Genomic DNA, 27,561 nt, shown 5'->3' on the forward strand with positions numbered 1-27,561 from the left:
CCTCATGACCTAAATACCTCCCATTAGGCCCCACCTTCCAGTACTGTTGTATTGGGGATTAAATTTCAACATGAGTTTTTGAGGGGACAAAAACATTCAAACCATACTAGTTATAAAGACTATTTCAGTTATAAAAAGCCTGTGATTCCCTGAAACTGAAGTTTGAAATACACTCTGTGTCATTGGTATCCTAAATATAATCTCTATATAACTTGTTTTTCTTTAGTGTTCAAATGGTAATGTACACTTGAGGTAGCAACTTAAGGTTCAAACCAACTTACTAGCTTTGTCTAAATAAGTGACCTAGAAAACCATTTCCCATGCGGCTAAGATACGGATGCTGGATTCAAATTGCAAGTGAAATAATTCTCTCAGTGCTTCTATTTTTACCATTTTGGTTACTAGAAGCATTTCAGGAGTTAAAACCAGTGACTAGGATAGTGATAAATGGAAGTGGTTAAATTGAGCTCCTAGCTATGATTGGTTGTACAGTTGACCCTTGAATAACATGGATTTGAACAGCACAGTTCCACTTCCATGTGGATTTTTTTTTCAATAAAAGCTATACCGGCCGGGCGCGGTGGCTCAAGCCTGTAATCCCAGCACTTTGGGAGGCCGAGACGGGCGGATCACGAGGTCAGGAGATCGAGACCATCCTGGCTAACACAGTGAAACCCCGTCTCTACTAAAAAATACAAAAAACTAGCCGGGCGTGGTGGCGGGCGCCTGTAGTCCCAGCTACTCGGGAGGCTGAGGCAGGAGAATGGCGTGAACCCTGGAGGCGGAGCTTGCAGTGAGCTGAGATCCGGCCACTGCACTCCAGCCTGGGCGACAGAGCGAGACTCCGTCTCAAAAAAAAAAAAAAAAAAAAAAAAAAAGCTATACCAAGTGAGTCTGCCTCTCCTGCCTCACCTTTCACCTTCTCCACCTATGCCACACCTGAGACAGCTAGATGAGCCCCTCCTCTTCTCAGCCTACTGAGTGTGGCTGTAATAAGGATGAAGACCTTTATGATGATCTACTTCCATGTGATGAACAGTAAATAAATTTTCTCTTCCTTCCATTTTCTTTTCTCTAGCTTACCTTATTGTAACAATATGGTATTTTATGCATATGGTATATGATGCATATAACATACAAAATATGTGTTAATTGACAGTTTATGTTATTGGTAAAGCTTCTGGTCAGCATTAGGCTATTAGTTAAGGCTTTAGGGAGTTAAAACTTATGTGTAGATTTTTGACTGAGTGAGAGGGGGATTAGTACCCCTAGTGCCTGCGTTATTCAACGGTACTTGTAAATTCCAAAGTCCTTTTGGTTCACAAAATGATTTTAGGTTCTTATTGGTACTGAAATATATTTATTAATATCTGGGCTGCATCTTTGTATTTAGCAGATTAGTAGACCTCGCTACATGTATAGTTAATTAAAACTCATTGAATTCAAAATATAACTCATTTTATAATTTTTAATAATGATAATTAGAGGGGTGCTGGTAAATGTTTAACTAAAAGCCTTTCTCCAAAATAGCCCTGATTTGTGATGGCTGTCAATTTCCTGTGGTGTAAATACTCCCCCATGGCCAATTTCAAGCTACTAAAATAGTGTCACTGAATGCAGAGTTGAGAAGAGATAAGAGGTAGCATGTCGTTATATACCATATCCACCATATAGACATAATCTCATTAGCACATGTAATAGTGAAATGTAAAGTAAGTAGTGATGGTTTTGAGTGTTAATTCTTGTTTTAGTGTAACTCATTTATGTTTATATAATTTCAATAATGGCTTTTAATAACTGCCTCGTAAAAATCCTGAAAATTTAATAATTATATCTCATGGGGTAGTACAGGGGGCTGTAGTACACCATTGAGTTCGTAATTACCATTTATTAGGAATTATTGATGTCAGTTATGCTACACTTTACATATTTTTAAAACTGGATTTTAATCCTTTCAACAATTCTATGAAGTAGGTGACACTGTCTCCATTTTACCAAATCAAAGAATTAAATAATTTATTCAAGAGGACAACTAACACTCCAACATCCTGATTTAGAGCAATGGTTCTCAAACTTTAACTTGCATAGAATCACTTGAAGACCTTGTTTGTAAAAAATACTGGGCCCACCTTCAGAAGTTCTGATTCAATAGATGTGGGGTGGGCTGAGAATTTGCATTGTCAAGACCTTCCCATGTGATGCCACACTGGGAACAGCACCACCATCAAGCATAGGCTGACCAGCTTTTTCCATAAAGGATCAGATGATAAGTATTTTAGGCTTTGTAGGCCATGAGGTGGAATCAAAGATACTACATATTAGGTTGGTGCATAAATAATTGTGGTTTCAGACTGTGCATTTTAAATAATTATTACTGGGTGCAAACACATCTTTATAAAAAAGGATCATTAAAATCAACACATTTTTGCCAATGAGAAATAACTTTATTCCTGTAGCGTAAAAATCCATGCTTCAGGATTTGACAAACCCTTGGAAAGCATTTTCTGCATCCTGCTGATTGTGGAAGCATTTTCCCTGCTAAAAGTTGTTGAGATGCTTGAAGAAGTAGTAGTCAATTGGCGAGAGGTCAAGTGAATATGGCAGATGAGGCAAAACTTCGTAGCCCAATTCATTCAACTTTTGAGGCTTTGTGCGATCTGTGGTCAGACGTTGTCATGAAGAAGAACTGGGCCCTTTCTGTTGACCAATGCCGGCTACAGACGTTGCAGTTTTCAGTACATCTCATCAATTTGCTGAGCATACTTCTCAGATGTAATGGTTTCACCGGGATTCAGAAAGCTGTAGTGGATCAGCAGCAGACCACCAAACAGTGACCATGACCTTTTTTTGGTGCAAGTTGTGCTTTGGGAAGTGCTTTGGAGCTTCTTGGTCCAACCACTGAACTGGTCATCTCCAGTTATATAAAATCCACTTTTCAGTTGTCATATAAAATCCACTTTTTGTTGCACGTCACAATCTGATCGAGAAATGGTTCATTGTTGTTCCATAGAATGAGAGAAGATAACACTTTAAAACAACTATTTTTTTCTGATTTTCGCTCAGCTCATGAGGCACTCACTTATTGAGCTTTTTCACCTTTCCAGTTTGCCGCAAATGCTGAACTACCGTAGAATGGTCGACATTGAGTTCTTTGGCAACTTTATAAGAGGATCAGCTTTGATGGTTGCTCTCAATTGGTCATTGTCTACTTCTCGTCTCCCACTACACTCCTCATCTTCTAGGTGCTCATCTCCTTTGCAAAACTTCTTGAGCTACGACTGCACTGTACGTTCGTTAGCAATTCCTGGGCCAAGTGTGTTGTTGATGTTGGAGTTGTCTCCGCTGCTTTACGATCCATTTTGAACTCAGAAATAAGAAAATAGCTTGTAAAGAGAACTGCGCATTAAAATGATGTATAACATAACCACATTTATTTAAGAATGTATTCAAGCATCTAACAGCAAATTTCAACAGTACAAACACTGAAGTTATGTTTGCACCAGCTTAATAGAAAAGGGAAAAAATATATATGAGAGAACATAAATGTTCATAATTTTTTTTTACTGCATTTGAAATATGATAACATTAATTGAACACAATTTATTGGTATGCTAAATGAAAAGACTTTTTCGTTTTTCATTTTCAAATGAGAAGAAAATATCGCTTCTCGGCCTTTTGGCTAAGATCAAGTGTCAAATGAGAAGAAATTTTTTTATTTATATTTTTTGTTTTGAAGTTCTTTTTTTGGGATAACATTTCACTTATTAGGATTCAAAGTTATCCTCTTATCAGAATTTATTATAGATGTTCATCTGTTAATGCAGACCTGTAATGCAATTTTACAAATTTCATCTTGGAGGCATTTGTTTTTCCCCAAACAAATAATACTGCCAATTGTATATGATCTTAATGAGCATATTCATTGTATGGAAGACACTAATAGAATTCTCTCAGTACAGCGGTAATTGTTGGCAAAAACATTGTTTTGTTTTGTTTTGTTTTCTAGACTTTTTTTGATATTTGCCATTTGTATGCAATTACATTGCAGATTAACCACTTCCAATTTAAGGTTAGGTGGAAGCTCCTCAATTGTTTGGTTAAATGGATTTTGAGATATAGAAATTTCCTTTGCACTTGCAGTGAGTTCTGAAAAGCACTGCAGGAACTAGAGTTTGAGCTTGCAAAATATATCTATTGCAAATTTGTGTATGGAGGGAGATCTTTTTATTTTAACATTTGACAACACAGGAAGTATATAAAGCCATTATTACTTGTAATTGGAACGGTGTTGTCAAAATGACTTTTACTGCAGTATTTTCTCATATAAGCACTGCTTTGCCTTGACTTCTAAGTCAGATTCATTAGGAAACTATCAAATTTGCGGCAAATTTTAATTTCCAAAGCCATAGTAGTAAAGGCATTTCTTTCTGTTCAGAAAATTTCGTTTGTGCCCTTGAGCTCAAAAAAATTACAATAAAACTCTGTAACCACTAAGCCATTAGACTTCTGTGTCATAAGGCAAGTCCAGATTTTGTTTCCATTTCTGATCAAAATTCACAGAACTTATGATGGTTAAATCTTTGAGAATAAATGAAATTCACTGGTGACATTACTGGTTCAGTGATACATGATAAATTAATGTTTTCCCTGCTGGTTCAAGGATACATGATAAATTGTTTTCCCTATTGATGAATAATAGAATGAAGTACCATAGCTTTAAATACCTATGCTTTCACAAACTTAGTAAATTGGTTCAACTAAACCTTTTTCTGGTCTTCATTTATTTTTGTCACCATCAGTTGCAACACGTCTTAAGAGATTCCACTTCAGGTTATTCTGAATTGGTGCTTTCTCAACTTGGGAAATATTCTTGCTTATTATTATTTCGTAGAGACTCTTCAAAGAGTCTAACTCTTCCGTGATTTCAAGCTTGGAATTGACTTCTTGAGAAAAAACTAAGCAGTATCATTAATATCTGCCAGCTCATCAAGAGCCAAAGAAAACCTCTACAATTCTTTTGCCTTGTTTTTTAGTTGAATGTTGGTATTGCTCCCAGTGTCCTCATCTCCAATAGTGTTATTCTCTCTGAAAGGTTATTCTTAAACAAGTTTATTTTCTCTGGAAACATTGGTTGCTACAGCCAAATACAATTTAATTAACTCCCCATGGTTAACTGGATTTCCTTGCTTGGATAATAAATGAGACACCCAGAAACTTAATTTGTTTGCAGCTGTGAGTGTGTGTGTGTGTGTGTGTGTGTGTGTGTGTGTGTGTATGTATGTGTCTGTGTCTGTGTGTGTGGAAATTCTTGTGATGAGATACTTTGTTTTATATTTTCCTGATTTCTCTGATGATAACTTTCCTTTGTCTTGGGAATATGATGTGTACTTAGTCTGGTAATATTGATGTATATTGTATAGTACAATGGTTTGCCGTCTAACTCAATAAAACAATTCACATACTACTTTAAATGCCTTAAAGGCGTGACATGCTTCTCTTATTTTGACAGGATGATCAAATGTGGTATAACAGTATACTATGGTTTTTGAAGCACTTGACAAGTCATAACTGTCACTGCAATTTGTAGTGCATCCAGCAACAGTGTAAAGTGAATCATTCTGTTACAACCCCTCAACTCTGCTATCATAATGCAAACACAGCTATAGGCAGTGCACAAAGGAATGAGTTGTGTCCCAATAAAAGTTTATGGACACTGAAATTTAAATTTTACATAATTTGCATTTCATGAAATATGTTCTTCCCTTAATTTTATTCAACTGTTTATAAAAGTAAAAGCCATTATTTTTGCATTACTTTTACTTTCACCGTTACATAAAAGTATGTATGGGTTGTGGACTGTACAAAAATTTTACATGGGCAATGGGCTGTAGTTTGCCAGTTCTTGCTATAGAGTAAAGCTGTGCTACTTCACTTTTCCACAAGACTTTTTCTCTCTATGAATTCCCTATCTAAGTGAATGGTATCACCATTCATCCGTGCAACCGTTCCTAAAATCTGGAGTCATTCTTTGAACATCATTGGGTTCCCTAAGTCTTAACAATTCTACTTCTTTGAATTAATCCTCCCCGCCCCTTTACTGTAAACATGTAAGTTTAGGCCCTTATTTCTTCTTGCAACAATACTACTCTTTTAACAGATGTTCTTTCCCCTGGCATCCCTCTTCTTGACCAGTTTTTACATGTAGCTAGAGTACTGTCTTAGTTCATTTGGGCTGCTGTGACAGAATACTATATATATTGGGTGGCATATAAACAACAGATTTTTTTTTTTTTTCTCACAGTTCTGGAGACTGGGAAGTTCAGGATCAAGGTGCTGACAGACTCAATGTCTGGTAAAGGCCTGCCTCCTGGTTTATAGGTCATCTTTTCTCTGTAACCTCAGATGGTGGAAGGAGTGAGGAAGCTCTCTGGAGGTCACTTTTATAAGGGCACTGATTCCATTCACAAGGGCTCCACTCTAATGATCTAATCACCTCTCAAAGGCCCTACCACCTAATACCATCACATTTGGGAGTAGGATTTCAACATATGAATTTTTAGGGGACATAAACATTCCATCTTAACAAGTACTCTTTCTAAAATATAAATCTGATTGTTTTACTCCTTAGACATATTTTGTAATGATTTTCCATTACCGAGAGCAAGGTTCCCAAACTCAAATGAAGCTGATTGAAGGTAATTAAATGGTGATTTTTTTTGACATACCCTTTTTTTTTTGCATATTGAGTAAAAGAGAATATTTTTTATTTCCATGAAGATGACTTTCTCTTACTTTTCTTGAAGTATATCTTTCTTTTTGTCTTTCATTTTCTTACTTTGAGTAAAAGAGAACAGCTTAGAAATACATTTCTCTACTGTAACAAAGACAGCAGCAAAAACATGATGAATGACATCTAACACTGGACATCATTCTAAGGATACAGAAGGAAATGCTGGGACTTTGGCAACTAGAGCATTTAACCAACCTGGAAGAGGATTGATTCCCTGTGCAATCGCAACGAGTTTTGCCCTAGGAATGTGGGCCCAAGGAAGTCAGATTTTTGACTTTTCAAAAGAAGTCAGAAACCAGATTTTTAAGTCTGAAATCTTCAGATGGTTGGTTTTGGACATGGAAAAATGTTGTGAGATCTGGAACCTCAAATGATGAAATTATGGTTCTCTCTCTATTGGCTAGATTAGGGAACTGAGGATCAGTAAGGTCAAGAGACAGGTCTGAGTTCATGCCTTTAGTTAGGGGCAGTGTCAGGCCTAGAATGTTGATCTTTCAACTCCTGTACTAATGTTCTTTTTATTATACCAGGCTAGCTCCAATTTGTTACTGGAAAAAAAGCAAACACATACATACATACACACACACAAACATGAACAAGCTGATACTAAGGATTCATTCAAGTAAGTGAGTTAATGGAAAACTCTTGACCCTTTCGGACGTTTCTACTAACAGAATCCAGGCACTAATCACCTCGTTCCTGTAGTACTGAGATACTAGACTTTCTGCTCCCCAGTCCTTTCTATATACTATGACCAGATTAACATTTTTAAAAAGATCAATTGTATTACTTTGTTGTACAAGAATCTAATATTGCTTCAGTTGCTGTCATATCAAGTCTAAACCCTGCTGAGCTTTCAAGACCCAAAGAAATTTGCTATCTCTTATTTCTCATTACTCTCTGAAATACATCTTCCTTTGATATTTCACTGTCCCCTGTATTCTTTGTCATAACACCAGTGATAACACCAGTACATCTTTGATCCTGTTATTATATTACTTCTTCTAGAATAGCCTGTTTTCTTCTGTCTTCTTAATCGTTTTTCATAGTCAAACTCATTAAGACAGCTTCTGAGTTCTACTCACCTCTCATTTTTGTGGTATCTACTACTACTTGGATTTCAAATCTCTTTGAGTGATGTAGTTCTATTCACTCAGTGTTTCATATTTCTTTTTGGCATTCAGTAAATACTTGATTGTAGATGTTACAAAGTCACTACAGATTTAGGTCATGCTCCTACTCTTAACAACAGTATCCCACAGTGATAATAGAAATGTTTGTAATAGAGTTTTCAAGCAGAAGCCTGTGGGCCAAATATACCATGTAGATGGAGTTTGTTAAGGAAATTTTAGAAATTGGAATTAGTTGTCAACACTTAAATATCAAGAAATTTCTGATGAAAATATGCTTTATAGCCGAGTAGTGGCTTACGCCTATAATCCCAGCACTTTGGGAGGCCAAGGCAGACGTGTCACTTGAGGCCAGGAGTTCAAGACCAGAGTGGCCAACATGGCAACATGAGTACTTTGTACTCAAAGTACAAAAATTAGCCTTTAGTCCAAACTATTCAGGAGGCTGAGGCATGAGAATCACGTGAACCCGGGAGGTGGAGATTGCAGTGAGCCAAGATAGAGCCACTGCATTCCAGCCTGGGCGACAGAGCAAGGCTCTGTCTCAAAAAAATAAAAAATGTACAGTCCCTTAGGCTGCATTTCCATTAAACAGTCATCTGTAGTTGTCTTTTAGACAGGGTATGAGGTCTTCCTAGTTTTCATCACTTCCTATTATCTTATGTCTTTCAAATTTCACTCATTAAAACTCCTGTTTATCTGGTTCCTGGAGGTATCTGAATTGCTAAAGATTTAATTATGTTCAAAATTGTTGTAAAGTTGGATTTATGTTACTTTTTGAAAACGAATATTTTAAAATTAAGAAGTTAATTATGAAAATTTAATCATACAAGTAGTCAAGAGCACAGTTAACTACTTATGATCTATATAGTTAGTAATCATGGTTAAGCTGAATTTTTAATTAATTAGAATGATATAAGAAATCATAGAGATATGGGATAGATTCTCTGCTCTCCCTTGAACTGTGTATAGCCTTTGGCAAGTTACTTTAGCTCTTTTATATCCTCATTTTATATATACCCTAAAAATATTATCATTATCATTCATTAAGAACCACAGAATAAATTCCAAATGAAGGAAATGAGCGGCCTATTTTGTAAGGAACTGATACAAATTTTAGTATGGAAACTTTCAATCTCAGTTACCTCATAAGGACTTCACTAGCCCAAACTAAGATCTGTTGAATTTTTTCTTTCCTTATTTTTGGCCTTGCAGCATTAAGTAAATTTTATAGGGAAAATGATGGCATTCCATTTTTAAAAGTCATAGTATAATAATAGGGCCACTATATTTTTTTCTAAGGAACGCTATTTTTTTATATCTTAGCATTTTATAATATGTAAGAGTTCTATAACATTATTTAATTGTATGCAAAAGAATTACATAAATGATGCATAATTTTAAAATAATTACATTAAAAAAATTTTTTAATGACATAAAAAAGAATTGTACAAAATAATTTCAGATAGCTCGTACATTCTCTTTGGAATTTTTTTTTTCCTAGTCAGGGAAAAAAACAGGAATTGAACTTTTTCTTGTGTGACTCAGTTTTTTTTTTAGAGATGTAAATTATTTATATATACTTACATGTATGCAGATATTGTGTAATTTATATTTTTGACATTATAAAATATTTTCTGAACTTTAAGTTCTGTACTTTAAGTTCTAGGGTACGTGTACACAACGTGCAGGTTTGTTACATAGGTATATATGTGCCATGTTGGTTTGCTGTACCCATTAACATTAGGTATTTCTCCTAACGCTATCCCTCCTCCTGCCCTCCCACCCTACGACAGGCCCCCATGTGCGATGTTACCCACCCTGTGTCCAAGTGTTCTCATTGTTCAGTTCCCATCTATGAGTGAGACTTGTGGTGTTTGGTTTTCTGTCCTTGTGATAGTTTGCTCAGAATGATGGTTTCCAGCTTCATCCATATCCCTGCAAAGGGAATGAACTCATCCTTTTTTATGGCTGCATAGTATTCCATGGTATATATTTGCCACATTTTCTTAATCCAGTCTATCATTGATGGACATTTGGGTTGATTCCAAGTATTTGCTATTGTGAATAGTGCCGCAGTAAACATACGTGTGCATGTGTCTATAGTAGCATGATTTATAATCCTTTTGGTATATATTCAGTAATGGTATTGCTGGGTCAAATGGTATTTCTAGTTCTAGATCCTTGAGGAATGGCCACACTGTCTTCCACAATGGTTGAACTAGTTTACACTCCCACCAATAATGTAAAAGCATTCCTATTTCTCCACATCCTCTCCAGCATCTGTTGTTTCCTGACTCTTTAATGATCACCATTCTAACTGGTGTGAGATGATATCTCATTGTGGTTTTGATTTGCGTTTCTCTGATGACCAGTGATGATGAGCATTTTTTCATGTGTGTGTTGCCTGCATAAATGTCTTCTTTTGAGAAGTGTCTGTTCATATCCTTTGCCCACTTTTTGATGGGATTTTTTTTTTCTTGTAAATTTGTTTAAGTTCTTTGTAGATTCTGGATATTAGCCCTTTGTCAGATGGGTAGATTGCAAAAATTTTCTCCCATTCTGTCGGTTGCCTGTTCACTCTGATGGTAGTTTCTTTTGCTGTGCAGAAGCTCTTTAGTTTAATTAGATTCCATTTGTCTATTTTGGCTTTTGTTGCCGTTGCTTTTGGTGTTTCAGTCATGAAGTCCTTGCCCATGCCTATGTCCTGAATGGTATTACCTAGGTTTTCTTCTAGAGTTTTTATGGTTTTGGGTCTAACATTTAAGTCTTTAATCCATCTTGAATTAATTTTTGTATAAGGTGTAAGGAAGGGATCCAGTTTCAGCTTTCTACACATGACCAGCCAGTTTTCTGAGCACCATTTATTAAATAGGGAATCCTTTCCCCATTTCTTGTTTTTGTCAGGTTTGTCAAAGATCAGATGGTTGTAGATGTGTGGTGTTACTTCTGAGGCCTCTGTTTTGTTCCATTGGTCTGTCTCTCTGGTTTGGTACCAGTGCCATGCTGTTTTGGTTACTGTAACCTTGTAGTGTAGTTTGAAGTCAGGTAGTGTGATGCCACCAGCTTTGTTCTTTTTGCTGAGGGTTGTCTTGGCAGTGTGGGCTCTTTTTTGGTTTCATATGAACTTTAAAGTAGTTTTTTCCAATTCTGTGAAGAAATTCATTGGTAGCTTGATGGGTATGGCATTGAATCTATAAATTACCTTGGGCAGTGTGGCCGTTTTCATGATATTGATTCTTCCTATCCATGAGCATAGAATGTTCTTAGATTTGTCTGTGTCCTCTTTTATTTTGTTGAGCAGTGGTTTGTAGTTCTCCTTGAAGAGGTTCTTCACATCCTCGTAAGTTGGATTCCTAGGTATTTTATTCTCTTTGTAGCAATGGTGAATGGTAGTTCACTCATGATTTGGCTCTCTGTTTGTCTATTATTGGTGTATAGGAATGCTTGTGATTTTTGCACATTAGTTTTGTATCCTGAGACTTTGCTGAGGTTGCTTATCAGCTTAAGGAGATTTTGGGCTGAGACGATGGGGTTTTCTAAATATACAATCATGTCATCTGCAAACAGGGACAATTTGCCTCCCTCTTTTCCTAATTGAATACCCTTTCTTTCTTTCTCTTGCCTGATTGCCCTGGCCAGAACTTCCAACACTGTGCTGAATAGGAGTGGTGCAAGAGGGCATCCTTGTCTTGTGCCGTTTTTCAAAGGGAATGCTTCCAGTTTTTGCCCATTCAGTATGATATTGGCTGTGGGTTTGTCATAAATAGCTCTTACTATTTTGAGATACGTTCCATCAATACCTAGTTTATTGAGAGTTTTTAGCATGAAGGGGTGTTGAATTTGGTCGAAGGCCTTTTCTGCATATATTGAGATAATCATGTGGTTTTTGTCTTTGGTTATGTTTATGTGATCAATTACGTTTATTGATCTGCGTATGTTGAACCAGCCTTGCATCCCAGGGATGAAGCCCACTTGATCATGGTGGATAAGCTTTTTGATGTGCTGCTGGATTCAGTTTGCCAGTATTTTATTGAGGATTTTTGCATCAATGTTCATCAGGGATATCGGTCTAAAACTCTTTTTTTGTTGTGTCTCTGTCAGGCTTTGGTATTAGAATGATGCTGGCCTCATAAAATGAGTTAGGGAGGATTCCCTCTTTTTCTATTCATTGGAATAATTTCAGAAGGAATGGTACCAGCTTGTCTTTGTACCTCTGGTAGAATTCGGCTGTGAATCCGTTTGGTCCTGGGCCTCTTTTGGTTGGTAGGCTATTAATTATTGTCTAAATTTCAGAGCCTGTTACTGGTCTATTCAGAGATTCAACTTCTTTCTGGTTTAGTCTTAGGAGGGTGTATGTGTCCAGGAATTTATCCATTTCTTCTAGATTTTCTAGTTTATTTGCCTAGAGGTGTTTAGAGTACACTGTGATGGTAGTTTATATTTCTGTGAGATCGGTGGTGATATCCCCTTCATCATTTTTTATTGCGTCTGTTTGATTCTGCTCTCTTTTCTTATTAGTCTTGCTAGCGTTCTGTCAATTCTGTTGATCTTTTCAAAAAACCAGCCTATGGATTCATTGATTTTTTTGTAGGGTTTTTTGTGTTTCTATGTCCTTCAGTTCTGCTCTGATCTTAGTTATTTCTTGCCTTCTGCTAGCTTTTGAATAGTTATTTCTTGCCTTCTGCTAGCTTTTGAATGTGTTTGCCCTTGCTTCTCTAGTTCTTTTAACTGTGATGTTAGAATGTTGATTTTAGATGTTTCCTGCTTTCTCTTGTGAGCATTTAGTGCTATATATTTCCCTCTACACACTGCCTTAAATGTGTCCCAGAGGTTCTGGTATGTTGTGTCTTTGTTCTCATTGGTTTCAAAGAACATCTTTATTTCTGCCTTCATTTTTTTGATTTACCTAGTAGTCATTCAGGAGCACATTGTTCAGTTTCTATGTAGTTGTGCGGTTTTGAGTGAGTTTCTTAATCCTGAGTTGTAGTTTGATTGCACTGTGGTCTGAGAGTTTGTTGTGATTTTGTTCTAGGAATTGAACTTTAAAAAAAAATGCCTTCAGAGCTGTGAGAAACATATACCATGAAAGATATTTTTTCACAAGAAATTTGTCAGATTTTAAAAACAATTTTTTAACTCTTCTGAAAATTATCCCCATTTGAAGATTGTTCAAGTAACTTCATGAAAGATGAAATGGATCATTACAAAAACACAAAACTTACATTGATGTAGTTATGATTCAGAGAAATAAAAGTGTTGATTTGTTTTTAATATTATAAGCTATATTTGGTGTCAGAAATACAGTTAAAGCAAAGAAAAAATTGTATGAACTGATGGTTTTCCTTTAGTTGCAGAAATGCATTTCTAGGAATGGTGGTGTGGTCTAAAGCTCTAATAAAAACTGTCCAGTGTGTCATATTTCTGGCTTTACTGTGTTGTATACAAAGCACTGTCAGTCAAATCAGCAACACAAGACTACCATATTAGGCATAATAAACAGTGACAAAGTAAGTAGTGCAAGTAGTCATATTTTCTGGTTTTGAAATGCTTAAACTCTAGTAGATAAAGAATAACAGAAAATGAATGATAAAAAAGGACATAATTGGCCGGGCATGGTGGCTCAAGCCTGTAATCCCAGCACTTTGGGAGGCCGAGACGGGCGGATCACGAGGTCAGGAGATCGAGACCATCCTGGCTAATACGGTGAAACCCCTTCTCTACTAAAAATACAAAAACTAGCCGGGCGAGGTGGCGGGCGCCTGTAGTCCCAGCTACTCGGAAGGCTGAGGCAGGAGAATGGCGGAAACCCAGGAGGCGGAGCTTGTAGTGAGCTGAGATCTGGCCACTGCACTCCAGTCCGGGCGACAGAGCGAGACTCCGCCTCAAAAAAAAAAAAAAGGACATAATTTAGATTGTCAAAAGAAAACACAGAGCCCTAAGAATTGAAATAAGAGGACAGATTATATTTACCTTTTCAGCACCTAGTACGGCTTCTTGGACGTGTATAAGTACTCATTACTTAAAATGATCTGGAACTGTTTTCTAGAATTTATTATTTATTCAGTAAAACACTTATTGAAAGCTAAAGTGTGTATTCAGCATTGTACTACCCTTGAGATACTATGCAGACTGCTTCCTGGTACCTTTCATTGTGATTTTTTTTTTTTTAGTCACATATTCAGATACATAGACGGTTGTTACCTAGTACAGCTAGCTAACGTGTTTGGATTATAAATTCATTTTTGAAGAGCTTACATCTATATAAAAGAAGGTACAGACAGTCCTTCGCACAGTTCTGATTAGCACAATATCTGTGTAACTTTCATTTAACTGAGCAAAGTTCAACTACCTATACAGAAGGAAGAGCCTGTGCTTGCAGGCACACGTATATCTGGATTTATCTGAACTTTGGCATTTATTCTGGACAAGTTATTCAGCTTCTGAATTCAGCTTTCTTATTACAGTCAGATAATAATATCTGTTTCACAAGGGAGTTGGAAATAGTACATAAAGTGATATCCATATAATTTTTAAAAATAATGTTATCTATAGGTTTTTTTCCCCTAAATTTTATTTTAAATTCAGGCGGCACATATGCAGGTTTATTACCTGGATAAATTGCATGATGCTGAGGTTTAGGATACAAATGATCCCATCACCCAGGTACTGAACACATTAAATAATACAGAGTAGTTTTTCAACCCCATGTAATTTTAAATTTCTGTTTCCAAAGCTAAAAATATAATCGTTTTTAGAAAACCTTATCTTGTATTCAGAGCTAAAACCAATCAAAGAATATAATGCTGTTTATTGTACTATTTTAACCAAACCATGTGGTGAATATTAAGTTATGGTAGCCAATTATATTTTCGGAAGATGATCGCAATAATGTCTCTTGCCCCACCTATTTTTTTAAAACTTCCTACCGCTCATTAAGAGTTGGAGTCTAATTCTCCTATTGAATCTGAGCACACTTATGTAACTAGTAGAATGCACAGCATGTGAGTTTCCTAGCTTAGGTCATAAAAGGCAATGCTGCTTCCACTCTGATTGTTGGAATACCAGCCTGCTTGGAGCCCTGAGAAATCCGAGTACCTGGAGGCTGCTTTGTCATGAAGCTAAGCCTTATAGGAAGGTCCCAAGTCTCAGGTATCAGATTTCAGATCAGAAATACTAGTCTTCGAATCCTTTCATGCCAATCACCAGCCATGTGAGTGAATGAACTGTTAGATGATTCACATCATGCCAGCTTCAGCCATTGAGTCACTCCCAGTCACCCCTAGCCTTTGAGACTCTGCATCAGGGCCTTAGATTTTGTGAAGTAGAGACTAACCCTTTGTGATTCCTGGTTCACAGAATCTATGAGCATAATAAAATGGCTTTTGTTTTATGCCAGTAAATTTGGGGTGGTTTGTTATATAAAAACAGTAGCTGAAACAGTTATAAAACTTAAAAGATATATTTTCTCAGTGAGCAATAGATTGCTGTTAAAATTTATCAAAGTAGGAACTACCTGCTGAATAAATGTTAACTGAGCTTTTCTTTCATTTCAAAAGAAATAGCGTAAAAAGAAGTTTGCCTAGAGAAATTTGGTTTCTCTACTTGTTCTTTGTTCTGACATTAATTGTCTTGAAGAGATATTAATTGACTGTTCTAGCAGCCAGGAAAGAAATACATATGTTTAAAGAGTGCTGTGGGTTTTAACATAGCTTTATGATAATTTTTTTACCAGTTTGGCTCATGAAAAATGTCAATTAGTACTTTTAAATTAATAAGAATAGTTTCTACAAAAGTTTAGTATTTTTATTAACACAGGAGCCTAATAAAACTTTGTAGGAAAAAAGGAATATCTGTACTGATCTCTCCAGCTGAAAATTGTTATCCCTGATACTAATTTAATGTTAATGTAAAATATTAGCGTCATCAGTAGTATATTTGGCAGTTGTTTTGAGTCATATCTTTCCTGTCACTTCTTAGAAGACAGTGGATTTTCTAGGTTGATCACAGTTGAATAAAATTACAGCTCTGTCATAAAATTATCAAGGGATTTCTGTTATGTAGTACATATTATGATTTCCTAAAATAATATAATAATTATAATAATGGGCACTTTTTATTAAGATGGTTGCCATGGCTGGGCATGGTGTGCTCCCAACACGTTGGGAAGCTGAGGCAGGAGGATGGCTTGAGCTCAGGAAGTTGAGACCAGCCTGGGAAACATAGAAAGACTCTGTCCAAAAAAATAAAATTAGCTGGGCTTGGTAGTCAGCACCTGTGGCCCCAGCTATTCAGTTTGCTGAGGTGGGAGGATCGCTTAAGCCCAGGAGGTTAAGGTTGCAGTGAGCCATTATTGTGCCACTGCACTCCAGCCTGGGTGACAGAGTGAGACCCTGTCTCAAAAAAAAAAAAAAAATTATTGCTGTGAGTGCCAGGAACCAAAGCATTGTAGGCCTGTCACATACAGACACAATGTATGTGTGTCACAGAGAGAGCCTAATCACATACAGACATAATTCTTGAACTTTATCGGAAAAGGTCTTTAGGTATTGCGTGAAATAAAATTTTACAAATTGTATCTTGCTCTTGTTTATTATAGTTTAATATTGTAGCTGTGAAGATCATTTGTCAGACTCTTCACCCTCTAATCAAACATAATAAGTAAGACTAGAGTGTTTCTAATTCAGACTAAAATAGATTTTTAATTCCATTTAAGAATGAACGAGGCCGGGCGCAGTGGCTCATGCCTATAATCCCAGTACTTTGGGAGGCCTACGCAAGCGGTTCACTTGAGGTCAGGAGTTCAAGACCAGCCTGGTCAACATGGTGAAACCCCGTCTCTACTAAAAATACAAAAAATTAGCTGGGCGTGGTGGCGGGTGCCTGTAATCCCAGCTACTGGGGGAGCTGAGGCAGAAGAATCCCTTGAACCCAGGAGGTGGAGGTTGCAGTGAGCCAAGATCGCGCCATTGCACTCCAGCCTGGGCAACATGAGTGAAACTTTGTCTAAATAAATAAAGAAAAAAGAATGAAAAATGACAGCTCAGAAAATTATTATCACATTTCTAAAATAATTAGAGAAGATGATTTAGAGGGAAACAAAGTCACTGTTTTTAGTATAGCCCATTTTAATAAAATTATTTCTTAAGACAGTTTGTGTCATAATTTTTAAGAGAACATGCAAGTGCAAGTAACTCAAAAGTAATGTAGGTTTTCAGGATTTACTAAATTTTCACTATAGTGAGTAGCGTGAGTATCCTAGAATAATTTCCTGTCCTAGAGGAATTTTCAGTCTAATAGTAGAACTATACAGATAGGGTTTTATTTACCTAGAACTATAAAACTAGCAAAATGAAAAATACAGAAAAAATAGAACTGTATAAAATTCTACAAAAATAATCTCATAAATAGATTACAAGCGTATTGATGAAGTTAAGTTTTGGGATTTAACCACTTGGTGTAGAGTTCAAACTGCTTGACTCACACATAGGACAGGTTGATTACATTCATATAAGCCCTTATATTTTATGAAATTTTATAATTAATTATAATTAACCTGGAATGAAAGAGATATATCTAGTGGATAGATGTGTGCGTAACTGGTGAATAGGCATAGAGTTACAATGTCATTGGAACCTGGAGAGTCATACTGGGTGCAAAGCCGATGTGTATGAATAGGTATGGCCATATGTTAAAGTAATAAATTAATGAATTAAGGTAGAAGTTAGGTATGTAACATTTATGAAATTTAGTTTGGAGTTTTCATTAAATAGAATAGTTTTTAGCTCTTTTGTTTCTCTTCAAATATTAGAAATATTTTTAATTTTCCAAGTACTGCATGAATTGCCTTTGAAATATTGCGCACATGCACCCTGAACAGTTACTTTTTTGCTCAGGTATTTCTTTTTCAGATCATGTGTACATAATGTGTTTTCACAAAACATATTTAGTATTTAGGTACATTCCTGTTAGATCTTGCTTCTGTAGCACTTAATCGTGGAAACTAATTTATCAAAGTAGCCCATTCACGTTAGCTTCATATTCTTTTTGATTTTCAATTTTATTGGGACCAAGTAATAATTACGAAGATAGTGATAAATGATTAAACTTTAAATACTTTTTCTAAGCTCTCAGTTTTCTTAATTTTTTTTCTAGTTTATATCTTAACAGCAAGCATCTGTAGCAGCAGTAACAATGAAGAGAGGCATGATTTTTATTTCATATCATTAGAAGTCAGTGAAATGGGGAATAACTGGAGAATTAGATTATAATACAGTAGTCTCCCTTTATCCACAGGGGATATGTTCCAAGATCAAGAGGCATGATTTTTGTACTTAAACTTTTTTAGCTTACTAAGAAATAAGATAATTTGAATGGTGACTGAATATGTGATAATTAGACAAGGTAGCCCTTTTTTTACTGTAGATATGTCACCCACCCATGAAAATGGGACAGCTTATTTAATTCTCAGCAATGACAAAATTCTAAAATATGTTGGAATAAATTTAACATTAAAGAATCTATATAAAAATAGAAAATTTCATGTTTATCAAGGTATAAACAAAATATGGGAGCCTAGAAAAGGAAGGTTCCTCTGACTGCAGGAATACAGAAAGCTTCATGTAAGACTTGGCATAGTATTTGACTTTGTTAAGTAAGTAGCCATGCTAGATGTGGAAAATGCACAGAAAGGAATTTTAGAAAAGAATTTAATTCTCACAATTGTAAAAATGGAGGTATGCTTGGGAAAAAGCCAGTAATGTAGTGGGACTGACAAACATGATGTGTGAGAAAGTAATGGGAGATGAGGACATAATGTGAGTTGTAAAAGTTTCTAATTGGTTTAGGACCAGCTCTGGTAAACAGAAAAAAAAAAAAGAAAAAGAAAGAAAAGAAAAGTAGGAAGCTGAAATACAACATAGTAAAACTGAAAATATTATAATTTTTAAACACAGATCTTTCCACTTGGCATGCTAACAGAAACTACTATTCCTACTTCGTTAGACAAGCTTTTAAAAGTATCTTCATTCTGTCAGATACTAAGCCCTTTAGGTAAGTAAAATATAATATTCAAGAGAGATTGCTATTATTTCCAGCTGCTAAGCCAGCTGCCCCAAATTGACTTAATGCCATTCATTTTGAGATAAACTTGAAATTCTTCCATTCACGCATTGGCTGTATTCTAGGTACTTGAAAACCACATTAGCACAGACATAATTTTGTTTTTTAGATTTGATGTGGATAATGATGCTTTTAAAGTAAAGCTTTGTTACTAGATAGTTGTGTGAAAATTATAAATACAGAAAAAAATTGAGTGACATTTGAAGTGAGGTAAAAATGTCTTGAGCCTTTATAAGCTCAGTTAGCAGTTCTTATGTACTTGTCTCCTGTCGGTTTTATCATCAACAATGGTATAATTGTCCAAAGATGTATCTATCTATATACCCATGTATGTACTTACTAGCATATAGTAAAGTGATAGAATTCATTAACATTTAAAAGTACAATGTTTTAGATCCAGTAACCTTGAAAATAAAGCTACCATTTCTGAATAATATTGTGAGGAAGATAAACTGAAAAATGCCACCACAAATAACATAAAGAATTTCACGACTTCCTGGTTTAAGATGACACTGTCTTGAGATTGGTTCTTTGGGACCATCCTTTCTTCACAGTCAAGTATATTCTTTGATGATGGTGATGATCTTAAGTACTTTTATGGTCAAATTATTTAAATATTAAAACAGCCTCACTTTCCTCATTAGTTTTTCTTAGATTGATGTTAAGAAAAGAGAGGAAGTGATAGCTAAAAATTTAGGTCTTATGAAAACTATTCCGTTGCAGCAAGTAATTACAGACCAGTAAATAATTTGTTTCTGGTTTGTAGAAGAGAGAGATTGGAGTATAAAGAGCCTCTGGTGCCTAAGATAAAAAGAATAAAAAGGCTTGGCAAAGTTTGAAGGTTTTAGTGGGAAAGTATAGCTGTCTGTCTTTAACAGGTACTTTTGAGAAATGTGAGGAATGATGGTTAGCTGTTCACGGTTACCACAAGTTGCATCAGGTTTTATCCAAATGTAACAAGGCCTAAAATGTGACAGTTCTTTATATTGATAGGAAGATAAAGCAAGTGGTCTGTCCAACTGGATAACAGAAGGAAGGACAGAAGGAAAGAGCATACCATCCTAATATTATGAAGGGCATACATATATTATTCAGGAAGAGAAGAGGCTGTGTGCACAACTGGGGTACACTAATTTTAAAGGGGCAGATGGAGAAGGAAGATCTATTGAAGAAGACCAAAAACAAGTGTTGAGACTGATGTTTCTAAGTTAAGAGGTGTTTCAGAGATGGAAAAACAGTCTGTTGCTACAGAGATATCAAGTAAGAGGACTGAGAAAAATTCATTGGCTTTGTCAAGGTATCATTTAAGACCTTTGACGGAGTAATTTTGATAGGCTTTTAGAGGACTTGGTTAGATCAGGTTTTAAGGAGTGGTTGAGTGGGTAAGAAGTGGGAGACTCAAAATTAATGACCAAGTCAACTTTGCTTTAACCCTTTGAAGATGTCACATATTTCACAAGACAAGCTAGACCATATGTTGATATATATAGGAAAGGAATTGTTTTAAGAAAAAAATTTATTTTATTTGTTAATACTTCTCCATTTCTATCTCTGCTTACTGCCTCATTACCAGCCAGAGGCTGACAAATTTTCGTTAGAACAATTTCAATGTTTTTAAGGAAATATAAAATACAGGTCTCTGAAATTACACAAAAAGTAACTTGGATGCTAAGGATTTGCTCCTGAAATTTACTGTCATGGTTTGAAGGAATACAAAAATAATATCCTCTGTTTCTCACCCAAGTTTAGAACCACTGGAGATATAAGCAGATGAGTCGTCTGCTACAATTTAAAATATCTGCTTTGAAATTGATAAAATCTAGAGTTAAGGCCTCTATTTGTAGACTCATAATGGAATTACTTACAATTTACTGCTGAATTATCCATATTTACTCATTTTGTCACTGGTACACCTGGACAGCCACAGGTGTAGAACAGAAAATTCTTGTTCCTTCTGAAAGAACAGGAATGCAGAAGGGGTTGAGCTCTACATGTCCAGTAGTCCTTCTCAGCCTTAATCAGATAAATCAGATACATCTTTCCTCTTCTGGAGAATGGAAACTTTCATATTGTTGCGGCTTAGCGGGGCAACTAACCTTTAAGGAACTGCCAGGTGTCCAGTTTTAGAATATCAATGAATATCCGCAATTATCTGAAAAGGCTGTTAAAATACTCACCTGTTTTCTGATGACTACGTATATATTGATGTATTGAGACTAAATTTTCTTCATTTATTCAAACCAAAACAGCACATTAACCAAGATTGAATACAGAAGTAGATACGAGAGTCCAGTTATCTTCTGTTAAACCACATTATGGAGATTTCTTTTTTTTTTTTCCTTTTTTTTTTTTTTTTTTTAAAGAGATAGGATCTTGCTCTGCCGCCCAGGCTAGAGTGCGGTGGAGCAATCCTAGCTCACTGTAGACTCAAACTCCATAGGTTTAAGTGATCCTCCCACTGCAGCCTCCTGAGTAGCTGGGAATACAGGCACGTGCCACCATATGCAGTTAATTTTTTTATTTTTATTTTTCTTAGAGACGAGGACTCACTTTGTTGCCCAGGCTGGTATCAAACTCCTGGCCTGAAGTGATCCTTGTACCTTGGCCTCCCCAAGTGATGGGATTACAGGCATGAGCCACTGGGCCTGGATGAAATTTCTAAAAATGTAAAACAATGCCTTATGTAAGTGACAGGTGGATGGGTGTGGCAAACCACCATGGCACATGTATACCTATGTAACAAAACTGCATGTTCTGCACGTGTAAGCCAGAACTTAAAGTATATTAAAAACAAAACAAAAACAATGCCATTCTTCTTGCTAAATTTTTTTGTTAGGAAATAGTTTTTTTTTCATTAAAATGCTAGTTATGTTAATATGCAATAGGTTTATAATTGTTACAGTAAATTACTAAATAAATTGAAAGAAGTTTCAGTTTTGATTTTTTAATATGTTAAATTTCTATAGCAATAATATAAACAAAAGCTCTTTGGGATTCTCAATAACTTTTAATAGTGTAAAGAGGTTTTGAGAATCTGTGATCTAGAGGAATTCACATATAATTTAGGAAGAAAACATAGCTTTATAATCCAAAATATGCATGTTAGGGCTTAAAACAGTACTTTGATGTAAAGTATTTTTTAAATGACAGTGTAAGTTTTGTAGTTATCACAGTTTGTATTATTTGGAATTTTTCATATTATATTATTTTGAAATTTTTCTAAAACTTTTTTATGTCTTTAATGTACAACAGAGGAAGTGAACAATGAAATAAAATGTTTGCAAAACTATATACTTTTTTTGTGAACATTTAATTTTTCTAGGCCGTAGGTGCTTTCCTGAACAAGCTCAATAAGTTATAAGAATATGGAAAAAAGATGTTCATTGATAATCTTTGGAATATTCCTGGTATCTTACACCTAACAGAATCAATATTTCATATCTGAGTTAAGTGAACAAAGTGTATTTAAAATTTTTTTTGATAGTACAGTCTAATGCCATTTTGGAATGTATGTGGAGGTTAATTTGCTATTATAGGAAGCTCTCCAGTTTAGTGGTACCTGTTTATCCTTTTATCGTGTAACATATGGTGGTCATAAGGTTGGTGAGTTTCTGATTTTTCTTTTTTTTTTCTTTAAGCAGATAGTCTCAGTGATACCTTGAAGAAGCTGAAGATAACAGCTGTTGACAGGACTGAGGATAGTTTAGAAGGATGCTTGGATTGTCTGCTTCAAGCCCTGGCTCAAAATAGTAAGTTTCATTATGTTTACTCAAATTCCAAAGAGGAAAATCAAATCAGTAGTCATTCAGAAACTGGTATGTAGTTAAGCACATAACTTTGTATTCATATAACTTGAATTCTTTTGAATCATATCCCTGAATACTGAGATTGTTTTACGTGTTCTACCCTCCTACTTACCCTCCACGCCCCCACAAGATCCTCAAAGCCAAGTTGATAGGCAAAGAAAGGAGGAATTGATGGGTAGTGATGACATTAATACCAGTCCCAGAGAGAGGCCATTGTTTCATTTCTAACAGTCAAGCATCATAGTTGTTTTTCTTAACACCTACGTCTATGCTTTAAAAATAGACTGTTTTAAATGTCGGGAGAGTGGGGAGGGATAGAGAGGAGAAACAGGGGGAGCTTAAAACACTTAACATTTTTTTGGGATCTTATATTTTAAAATAATTGTACCTTAAAATCATATGTATGCGGATCACGAGGTCAGGAGATCGAGACCATCCTGGCTAACACGGTGAAACCCCGTCTCTACTAAAATATACAAAAAATTAGCCGGGCGAGATGGCGGGCGCCTGTAGTCCCAGCTACTCGGGAGGCTGAGGCGAGAGAATGGCGTAAACCCGGGAGGCGGAGCTTGCAGTGAGCTGAGATCCGGCCACTGCACTCCAGCCTGGGCGACAGAGCGAGACTCCGTCTCAAAAAAAAAAAAAAAAAAAAAAAAAAAAATCATATGTATGCATAGATAAATTTGGAAGGAGCCATTAGTAGTCATCAAAAATCTTTTGAAATGGGGTAAGATTTCATCTTTAATGTGATAAATAATGCTAGAGATAGAAACTGTACAATTCTTCATTGACTAACACTTTGTATTGCATTTTATTTATCCAATTTCTATGCACTAATTTCTGTATTATCACCATTAATAGATCAGTATAGAGTGATTTTCATTTGTTATGTTAATTCTACTTGGTTGTGCTGTGGTTTGTTCTGTACTTGTTTTTAATTATGCTCTTGTCCTATTCTGAAACTAATTATGTAGCTGACAAAGAATCAAGGGGAAAGTATATATTGTTAAGATTTTAATTGTAAGGTTTCAACACTTGTTGATGTATGTGTTTTTTATTTTTTAGTAAATCTTGATTAGAAAAATCTAAAATAATTGCAGTACTTTTCATCAAAAAAGCGCATTTAAGAGCTAGCTTTTAAAATTGTTTTTCAGTAATTATTTTGAGGTTATAACTGTCATGCTGTTTAATCTTAGAGATAACAGGAAGGGATTTGAAACAAGGAGTTCAATAAGAGCATCTGGGTAGGGCTCAAAATGGTAAAGAAAAAAGACAGGAAAGCAGAATGTCTAAGACTGCTATCCAGTTTAGTAGACACATGTGGCTATTTAAATTTAATACAAGTAAATAAAATTTAAAAGTAAGTTCCTTAGTCTTACTTCTCAGTAGCTGTATTTGGCAGATAACCACCCTCTTGGGAATCACAGATATAAAATATTCCCATGATCACAGAAAATTCTTATGGATAGCACTGGTCTAAAAACTGGAAAGAACCGCACGATGACCTAATTTTTTTTTACATGTGCCTGTAATAGGCAGCTTTACACAGTAACGTAATTAGCCTAAGTAAATTGAGTATCTCAGGTATATTTTTTTGAGCAGTTTTTTATTATAACCTTTGTCTGTTTTCAACGACACTTTTTTTCTCTGTTAGACAGTAAACTTTTAAATAGACTGTTTGCTTTAGGGTCATATTCTTGGTCATCTTTAGAGGTTGCCCATTTGTCTCCTAGAGAAACTAGAAGACAAAGAGATGAAGTTGAAGGGAAATGAAGAAAAAAGGGAGTAAAAAGTTTATAATTTTTAAAAGAACAGATTTAAGAAACACTGAGAAATTCATAATTATTAGATTAAATTAGCTTAGATTAGAATAAGCCCATTGTGGGCTTATTCACTGTACCTTTTGTTGAAGATGGTCTTGAAATTGTATATCACAAAATGTTAAGGCCACGTAACCACAAGGTATTAAAACAATAAACTCTCACCAATTTAATGACGTCCCAGAAAGGGAACAAAAGGAATGTCTTGTTAACAATCTGAAACAAAATTTATAAATGTCCTCATGCCTAAGACTACTGACAAAAAAGAATTGGACTTTGGAAGAAGGAGTTCATGCAGATGTTCAGTCTTTGATTTAGGAGTTACTCCTGTCATTGGATCACTTACTGTATGTTTAGCACTGGGCTGGGGATTATAGCCACTATCTAATCTTTCTTATAGTCCCATGAGGTAGGTATTATTATCACCATTTAAAGGATGAAGTAACAGATTAATAAGCTTATTTGCCTTGCTCTGGAAGAAGTCAGAGTTTGGATTTGAACTCTTGATTTACAAAATAAAAAATTGTAATCTGAGTAAAGTGAAGCTTTTTGCTGAGTTCATGTAACTTGAAATTGTTCCAAGAAGCTAGGTTTTAACATTGTGTTTTAAATTTTTGTTTTTTCTTTAAAATAGATCCAAATATTTATTAAAGCAGATAAGCCTTTTTTCTTGAACTATAAAGTGATCTATGTATTTTTATAGGCATTTATTAGCATACTTTATAAAGTTAGCATATAGCTTTTTAACAAGAAAAAGTAAAATATATTAGTGAGATGTTAATTTTCTACAGTTCTTCCTTGAATAAGGTGATTGAGCCATTGCTACTTCTGTCTTCCTAAATGTAAAATTATAAAACATTTAACTTAGAAGAATCTGTACTTGCTTTTTTAAACAACAACAGCAACAGCAACAAAAACACAGAGAGCTTCTAGTTTCATATTTCTTCCTTAAAAGTGTCAGGTGTTTTAACTAAAAATAACACTGTTTCCACCACAATTGCACCTGATCAGGAAAGAAAGATTTCTCCATTCTGTACAAATAAAAGATGGTAATGTGTGTAATGGAAATATAAACAAAATTTGATTTTATAGTCTACTACCCTATTATTGGAAAGGTTATCTCTGAAAGGAACAAAATAATGCTTTTGAAAGTTTTACACTGTGTGAATTTAGTGCATTTGAATTGCATGTTACAAATGACTGTAATCTGAAATTAGAATTTTTACTTTGATGTATGGCTTTAGAGTGGTTTTCTTTTTTTACCATTGGCAGTATTTCTCTCTGTAACATTTATAGTATATGTGTCTATCTTAAGAGACAAGAAGTTTTGAATACTTACTAGATTTTATGAAAACATTTTGTTTAAGCAAGCATTTTGTGTAAATCTCTGATCTAAATTAATATAAAGTCATTCATTCACTCATATAAATACATCAGATCTCAGTTTTAAAATGTTTTTGGTAAATGTGTGAAGGCTACCAGCCAATAAATCAGCTTCTGTTTATTTTGGTCTCTTTTGATTCAGATTATAGTTAGAAGATTCTCAGTAAATGCTTATTTGATTGTAGTATGGTTACTCTATTTTATGCTTATTTGGAAATGTAAAACAATAGACCACCTATTTTCATCCCTAAACATTAAGACAGGAATTGTCTTTGGAAAATGTGGCATCTAAATCATCTCGCAAGAGAAACTATTATTTAAAGTCCCAAAGGCAAGAAAAATTAACCTATTTGTAATACAAATTCTATTCATTTTATTCCATTTTGTGTATGAGGACCGTTTTGTGTTGCCAGGGGGACCATAAAGTGATGCCATACAGCTTTAAACTCTCTTCCTGAAGAAGTAATCTGTCTTCCCCTGCCTCGTTCTCTCTTTTTTTTTTTTTTTGTCTTTAACTTAGTTTCTTGCTTGATGGCAATTCCCATTTCATATGAGAGTCATGTAATTGTTTATTTTTTATAGAACAACTCTGTGAGATACTGTGTGTTTACTTGTCTTCAAAGAAGAAAAACATTTAATGTCTAGTTCCACATCTCTAACTTTCTATCATAATATTCACTCACATGTTGAATTCTTGGTTTATTTTCTAGCCCTAAGGTAACTTGCTAGCCCTTATTCTTTATTTCATTTGTTGTATTGATTTTTGGCTCCCTTCTAGGCTACAATCCTAAGCATACATAATTATAGGCACACTTCATTTTATTGTGCTTTACTTTATTGAGCTTCAGAAATACTGTGTTTTTTACAAATTGAAGGTTTATGGCAACCGTGAGTTGAACTAGTCTTTCAGTGCCAGTTTTCCAACAGCATGTGCTTACTTTGTGTCTCTGTGTCACATTATGGTAATTCTTGCAATGTTTCAGACATTATTATTATATCTACTTTGGTAATCTGTGATCAGTGATCTTTGATGTTACTATCGTGATTGTTTTGGGGGTGCCGTTAACCATGCCCATATATGATGGTAAACTTAATTGATAAATGTGTCTGTCTGACTGCCCCACCAACTAGCTATGCCGTATCCTCTACTCCCCATCTCTATTCCTCTCCTCAGGCCTCCCTATTCCATGAGACACAATGTTTAATTTAGGCCAATTAATAATCCTACAGTGGCCTATAAGTGTTCCAGTGAAAGAAAGAGTCACATCTCTCTCACTTTATATCACAAGCTAGAAATGATTAAGCTTATTGAGAAAGGCATGTTGAAAGCAAAGATAGGCCAAAAGCTAGGCTTCTTGAGCCAGTTAGCCAAGTTGTGAATGCAAAGGAAAAGTTCTTGAAGGAAATTAAAAGTGCTACTCCACTGAATACATAAATGATAAGAAATTAAAGCAGCCTTATTGCTGATAGGAAGAAAGTTTGAGTGATCTGGTTAGAAGGTCATACTAGCC

General features: G+C 35.3%; 1 protein-coding gene and 1 pseudogene across 9 annotated transcripts in view; both read left to right on the forward strand.

Moving 5' to 3' along the window:
* RAP1GDS1 (Rap1 GTPase-GDP dissociation stimulator 1) overlaps positions 1-27,561 on the forward strand; it is a 172,901-nt gene that overhangs the window by 9,009 nt on the left and 136,331 nt on the right. For 5 of the 9 annotated variants that reach the window (XR_004438055.1, XM_033214865.1, XM_033214858.1 and 2 more), the window contains exon 2: positions 22,680-22,790. The exons of 1 other annotated variant lie outside the window; for it this stretch is intronic. Coding sequence is in view for 5 of the 8 variants with exons in the window: in XM_033214858.1 (XP_033070749.1) it covers positions 22,680-22,790 (111 nt within the window). In the remaining 3 variants the exon portion in view is untranslated. The remainder of the gene's footprint in view (positions 1-22,679; positions 22,791-27,561) is intronic. 3 more of the 9 variants (XM_033214859.1, XM_033214863.1, XM_033214864.1) reach the window with 1 other exon arrangement.
* LOC117086579 lies at positions 3,660-3,741 on the forward strand (annotated as a pseudogene).

Source organism: Trachypithecus francoisi, unplaced genomic scaffold (genome assembly GCF_009764315.1).
Source record: "Trachypithecus francoisi isolate TF-2019V2 unplaced genomic scaffold, Tfra_2.0 Lachesis_group1, whole genome shotgun sequence".
Taxonomy (NCBI): domain Eukaryota; kingdom Metazoa; phylum Chordata; class Mammalia; order Primates; family Cercopithecidae; genus Trachypithecus; species Trachypithecus francoisi.